The sequence below is a fragment of the Gekko japonicus genome, unplaced genomic scaffold (assembly GCF_001447785.1).
Source record: "Gekko japonicus isolate JY-2015 unplaced genomic scaffold, Gekko_japonicus_V1.1 scaffold2571, whole genome shotgun sequence".
NCBI lineage: Eukaryota > Metazoa > Chordata > Lepidosauria > Squamata > Gekkonidae > Gekko > Gekko japonicus.
In genome coordinates, this window is record NW_015172084.1 from 228933 (window position 1) to 236044 (window position 7112).

A 7112-nucleotide genomic window follows, 5' to 3' on the forward strand; every position below is an offset into this window, starting at 1 on the left:
TTCATAGTCTCCTTTCCATTTGTTTAGGACTTCTTCAATATAAACACCTACAGCAGAAAATGTTAAACAATCCCTCAGTATAGTATTTTCCATTTAACAAATCTTTAGTGGAAAAAAATATTGTGACAAATTGTGAGCAGATACACGATGCAGATAATGATATGATCTAAAATTACATATTAATATTCTATATGAATATATTAAATTTCTATAAATGGCTAGCTCTGATTTAAACAAAACCAGAAGGGAAGACTCACATGATTCAATGGCCAAGAATGTTTTAAAAATCCTTAACACTGAAGAGAACTCCGATAAATCTGAAATTCATTTGTGACTGTCATGATTTAGACTCATCTCAAAGCCGATTCTTTCTCTCTTTAACCCAAAACCCAAAATAATTTGTCACCACCTGAGATCAGAGTAGGAAATGAGAACAACTGCAGCACCAATCCACAAACAATTATGGTGGCATAAGTAGATTAGTGTCGTTGGTTTAAACAGGAATAAAACTGCTGGAGTAAAATGTTTTCTAGACAGATCTGTAAGAGATTTTACCAGAAAGATGTCCTCCTTTTAAAGCCTTAAACCAGATGGTCATTTTTTTTACACTAAGCTTTGTGATCTAAGGCACATGAGCCAGAATACTAGTATACATACTAATTTCTTTTGCAAGACAGCAGACCTTGGGATTTCATCATATATGAGAATGTTCTTTTTGAAGAACTTTTAGTATTAAAAGGAATTCTTCATAATGCAAGGTTACACTTCAAGACAAGGCTATTTTAAAAGGAACACCCTGGTGCCTTAATTCTTTGATTTATACAAATCATAATACCAATTCTCACCACTTAGTAAAAACACATTTCTGTTACTACTGAAGGTAACTAATAGTATGAAATCATTGCTGTGGGTTACTTACCGTCAGGTTTAAAGGGGATTTTATTCTTGTAAAAGCGGAGGTTGCACAAGTCATTCTGATATCGTAGATCTTTAAAGTTCTGCTGAGCAAAGATGAACAGTACAAAGCACAGTCAGCTAAACTAATATCTACATGAAACAGAGTGATGCTGAAGTCATTTCTAATATGTTCATAATGAAGTGTGGGTGCATTTTAAGCTAATCAAACTTCTTATAATTTGGGGGGAAAGGACATAACCTAGCTGAACCCTATGTGCCAAGAGAAGTTTCATGTTACAAGCTGACAGGATAAATGATGTTCTGATTGTTACAGGGCAGCAGATTTCACAATGTTATTTAGTGACTTAGTTCAGACGAAAGAAGTGACCAAGTGAAAACCAAGCCAGAATGCAAAATGAAAATAATCTGTGCATTTGTTATATCTTGTTAAAATGCCTGCAATACCTCCATGTGCAAGCATTTGAAATTATTTTTATTAAGCTTTTCTCTCTTGGGTTTAATGTCATTTGAAGATGTCATTTAATGTCACTTTTGTTTGACACATGGACACATATGGTGAATAGAGCAATGGCCAAGGGCAGAATGGTTGTGTAAAGCTATCATCTTTTTAAAAAAAAAATTAAACTTTTATTAGAAAAATTCAAACATTGACAAAACATAATAACCAACATATTTCCAATAGTGACTAGTTACATGACCCTAAAGAACTTAATGTACATACACTGGCACATTAAATAAGCAGATTACATTGTTCAACACCCTAACAAAGAAAATACAGAAATACCTGTGTTCAACCATTTGTTGTTAAACTTTAGGAATGACGTACAGAAATGGGAAGGCCAAGCTAAACTCTATCAGTATTTTGAGGAATGATATTCGAGATAATTAAAAATGAAGGCAGGAGTGATAAGCTTTATTAGATGGGAGAGTATCTTTAGTAGACATATACTAAAGAACACATGACCACGTGGATGAAAAACATAAAGTTGAAGCAGATAAGTTACCATTAGCTGAGTGCGTAATATTTGTAAGTTTTGCTAAAATAAAGCTATCATCTTTGATGAATGTGGACTCCTCAATATATGCAGGCCTGATTGACATCAAAACTTTATAAGTATTATTTGGAGCTACACTATTCCATTGATTAATACACAACCTGCCTGGCTTGGAAAAGATATTTCATATTTACATTTCTAGTGTGTGTTGTTATTATTTAGACCACTGAAGAAGGCCCTCTGGGTCAAAACACATTTGGTCTTGTGATATGCATAACCAATATTTTGGTCTTAGTTATTGTACGTGCAACTTACATTTGTTGCAGTATGCTATGGATGTAATGTGATATCCACTACATCTGTTTTTATCTACATTCTAAGTATGTTTTTAATCTGCAATTACTGTGCACTTTGTGATAAATGGATGTAATTTGTTTGATGTTTTAGCTGCTCAACCTTCTAGGTTCCTGATTTAAAGAAGAAAAGTTAGAAAAACAGGACAGTTCGGGATGGCTTTATACTGTTAACCCTTTTTTGCTGGTCAACTGAGCTACTGGGGGGGGGGAGCAAGCATGGTACAGAGGCTAAAACATTGGCCTAGAACTGGGAAGACACCGGTCCAAATTCCCTGGGTGACTGTGGGATAATCATTCAGCCTATAATACAGAGTTGTTGGGAGGCCAAAATGAAACAGAGAAGCATGTACTCCACCCCAAACTCCTTGGAGGGAGGGTGGTATAAAAAAAATAGAACAGATAAATGGAAAGACAGAGGATTCCCCTCCTTCTCCATACCTACATGTAGTCTGGTCTTCCAGCTCAGGAAAGCCAAGAACTATTTCAAGGTAGGTTTAGAAAGACAATCAATCATGGTGCAACATCTTATTTTCTAGCTTCACTAGTTTTCTGGTGAGTTTATACCAAAGGTTACTGAAACCAGTCTTCCTCCTGTATTTGCTTTTAGGACAGTGAATGTGTCAAATGGCTATAAAGTTAGGCATTCCTATCATAAAATCCTCAAGGCAAGGACTATCTTTTGTAGTAAATTATGACCATTCTCTCTTTGATGTCTCTTAACACTGCATTAGCACAAACAAGGACAGTAAGAAAGACACAATGCATACTTGTCCTCCAACATCTCAGTAAACTGAGAGCTCTGAGGTTTCTAGACACTTCTTTCCACCCTTCGGCCCACCATAAAAATATTATGCTTACACAATGGAGATCTGCAGGGCTTATCTAAGTGACTTTGGAGACTTAAATGTCACTATCATTCTATCTTAATGAATCCCCCCCCCAAAAAAAACCCCTACAAAATGCTCTTACTGGATATTGGTGCCGATATTTGTACAAATCTCTTGCAGCATAAAAGCTTCTCTTTGGTTTAGCTGTCACTTCAATTGCATCATCCCCCTGAAAAGAGAAGACATATTCAGTAGCAAGCAGAATGAGTATAACAACTAGACTTTGGTGACATGGATTTATATAGTAGCATGATGGTAAGAAATGTAAACTGGGTTCTGGAGGATCACATATGACATTCTACTCGCACAATGGGAATTTTCTGCTCTTTTACCCCAAGTCCCTTGTGTGCACATCTGCCCCCAAAAAGCTCCTTCTGAAAGTCAAGGGACTGTCCACATCAGCATTCAAAGTTAACAAGAGGAGATACAGCTGAAAAAGAAAAACTGGCTGCTTTCCTTTGGGGAACCACTTTATGCAAAGGCTTCACTGAATCTCAGCTGCTGAATCTATAGAATATACATCTGTCCAAAGAGGTGGTGGGGACACACACACACACACATTGTTTATAGTCCACCTTTGTCATTTGGACTTAAGGCAGATCACGTAGAGTGTGTATGTGAAAGTGGATTGCACAGAGTGAGTCAATACAATCAATGAATGGGACATTCTGTAAACAATACAACAGGATTATGGAAGTAGAGCCAACCAGACATCTAAAATCAGAGCTGAAGCAAAGCATAAATATCAACATGACACACTAAATGATGCAAAATTTTATAGTAGGATCCTAGTTTCAGCAAGCTATACACAGTAGTATAGATCACAGTTCCTATTTATGCAAGTAACTTTGCCAGTCATTTAATACAGTGTGACTCTATTGCCTGCGTAGAAAAGTCCCCTTGAATAATTCAGTTTTGCATAGACTGCAGGAAGCCAGAAGAGTAGGAGCCTTCCTGACTTTCTCAGGCAGGCTGTTCCACAAGGTGGGGGCCACAATGGAGAAGGGGCATGTATGGGCAATTATTGATTTTGCCCATTTTCAGGTTAGCACCTGCAGAAGGCCCTGCTCTGGTGAGCAAAGCTGCTGTGGTGGAGCATGGAGGAGAGGTGGTCTCATAGATATGAGGATCAAAGGCTATGAAGGGCTTCGTATATGACAGCTAATACTTTAAATTGAGCTCAGTAACTGATGGGCAGCCAGTGAAGTGCCTGCAGGATGGGAGTAATATGTGTGCTCCATCTAGCTACCAATAATAGCTGAGCCATGGCATTCTGTACCAACTGGAACTTCCAAATTGATTCTGAGGGGAGACCAAAGAACAGTGCATTACAGTAGTCTACTCTCAGTGTTACTGTGGTGTGGATCCAGGTGGTCAGATCAGCTGTATCAAGGTAAAGGGCCATTTTTGGGGCTAAACTGCGTTGGAAGAAAGCCCCCTTTTTGCAACTACATTAACTTGCTTCTCCCATTAATAAAGTTGGGTCCAGTATAATCCCAAGGCTGTTAATTGAGTCAGCGAGGGTCAGCTGAATTCCATCAAAAGTGAGGAGCACAATGTCCTTCAAGATCTCTGCCTTTCTAACCAACATTACCTTGTCTTTTCAGAGTTTAGTTTGTCTGTGTGTCTGTCTCTTAATGACTCCTGTAGAGTTGGCATATTGGTCAATTATCTGTCAAAAATTAAGTATTCTACAAATCTAAGAATACTACTCTATAGATAGCAATTTACCTTTTTAATTTCATTATAACGTTGTTAGGAAGGGCAGAAGTGATTACTGGTTGCCCCCAAACTCTTCAGCAGCCAAGAGCAAACCTAGCAGCACATCAAAGTTTCCCAATAACCTGCCTATAGAGTAGGATGTCAGCTATACCATATCCAAACAGGAATAATAATCAAAAACAAATAATAGGGCACCCCATGTAAATTTATTAAGATGTAAATCAATTGCAGTTTTTAAATTGTTTCAATGTTTTTAAGTGTTATTGTTATAATTATATATAAAGAAAAAGACCTCCCCCTTTTTAAGATACATGTTTATCCCCAAATGAGGAGCGGCCCCACCAATCACTCCTTTCTACAGATAAGGAAGTCTTTAGGCTTCATGTATATTTGTTAGTCAAGCTGTGAAGTAATGTAAGAAGAAGAAAAAAATTAGTTACCAAGTCTCTGGAGTTATTCAGTCTTTCACATGGTTTTATGAGACAGCTGAACTAAGATTTGCATTGATAAGAACAAGTCTGACTACATTCTGAAAGACAGACCGGATCATTAAACAGAGGTCCACACAATATTTTGAGTGAAGTAACTTACAAATATTTAATAATTTTGCATTAAGATTTCAAAATTGCCAAAATAACCTTTTCTGAAAGGTTACCGTCCCCAAAAAATGTCTGCATGCACACAATTTTTAGAACAGATGATTATTTGCTGTAGTGAATAACAGAAGTCCCACAGATTTCAGCTGGTGCTTGATTTAGACTTTCACATTAAAGAATAATAAGCAGCATTACTTTGTCAACCATTGATAATTCCATTAGTCACAGATCTATTCTATGCTAGACTTCAACACAAAATACGAATCATTTGAAGCTTCCCACAAACTTCACTCAAAAAAACAATTTCCCCTACTAGATGTACTGCATTTGTGATCCAGCCTATTCCCCAGATCTTCTAAACATATATATCATTTCGGGCAGTACCAACATACCTATATCGCATCATACCCTTATCATTTTTGTCTTGCAAAGAATTTCACTATTTACTCTAGCCAATACAGAATCATCTCAATAGATTCACAATAGGACACGCAGGGTACGTTCTGACGGGGCATTTACAACGGTATAGGTGCTGGTTGGAATCGGTGTACTTACTGGCATTCACACGGCGAACATCTGCCTTCCGTCCCTAACCACTGCAAAGAGCTTTAAACCGTTGTATTCTGCCATTAGGTCCCCAAGTTGTGGTATCCTGAGTGCAACGGTTGTAATCGTTTAACACACACACACACCCGGTCTGATTGCTCTCCAACATTGTAGAGCCACTTCTGTTCGGAAGCCCGTGTTCGGAGGCCCGGGTCTTCCTTTTTTCCCCCGCCATTTTTTTTTAGGTCGGCGATATGCACTTGGGCGAAGCTTCGCCCCGGTGTTTGTTTGTTTTTTTAAAAAAAGGTCCTTAGTTTAATGTTTTAGAGGAGTCCGGGACCTCAGAGAGGCCAGTTTGCTCTTTAAACTTTAAAGGTAAGTCCTCTCTTCAGGGCATGCTTTTCTGGACAGGGTGTTTTCCGCATGCGCGAAGATCGCCATTCTGTGGATGGTTGCCTATGCACATGCGCAAACTAAGTTAAAAAAATCCCAACAAACCGCCAACGCCCGTTGTGTGTAAACGGGCATACAGCGATGAGCTCCGCAGACAGGAGGTAAGTGTGATCGCGTTTATGCCGGCTGAAACGCCCCGTCTGAACGCACCCATATTGTCAAAGTTTCTACTCTACATGAATGCGTGGTCAGTCCAATTCTTCTAGTATCAAGTTAGTCAACACTGAGCTCAAGTCCTAGGATATGCTGAGCTCTACTCCTTAGGAGCCTAAGCATTCTTATTTTCCCAAGGAAAGACAGTAGGTTCAGTCTTTCCTGAGTGAATGTTTTTGAGCAGTGTTTACAATGAACCAGCAAAGAGACAAAACTGTGGTCCTGAGGTCAGACCATTTGACTAGGAGATCCAGGACTGAATTCTCATTCCCTACTTTGCTTTGAAACTCACTGGGTGATCTTGGACTAGTCAGTCAGTCATTCTTAGCCTCTTCCCTTACAGAGTGTTTATGAGGATGAGATGGGGAGTGGGAGAAGAAGTATACTGGGGTCCAAATGTGAAAGATGGAATTTTTCACCTCACACCACCATATGAGGATGCTACCAGGTTGCAGAGCCTTACTATGGCCCCGGTCACACGGGCAG

The 7112-nt window shown here is 38.8% G+C and overlaps 1 protein-coding gene across 1 annotated transcript in view; it reads right to left on the minus strand.

The window, feature by feature from the left end:
* The window catches only part of LOC107118539 (opioid growth factor receptor-like protein 1), a gene marked incomplete at its 3' end in the record, with an annotated part of 13422 nt that overhangs the window by 2630 nt on the left and 3680 nt on the right, over positions 1-7112 (minus strand). The window contains exons 2-3 of the mRNA XM_015420898.1: positions 3239-3325; positions 916-1001 (exon numbers count right to left, since the gene is read on the minus strand). Of these exons, the coding sequence (XP_015276384.1) occupies positions 916-1001; positions 3239-3325 (173 nt within the window). The remainder of the gene's footprint in view (positions 1-915; positions 1002-3238; positions 3326-7112) is intronic.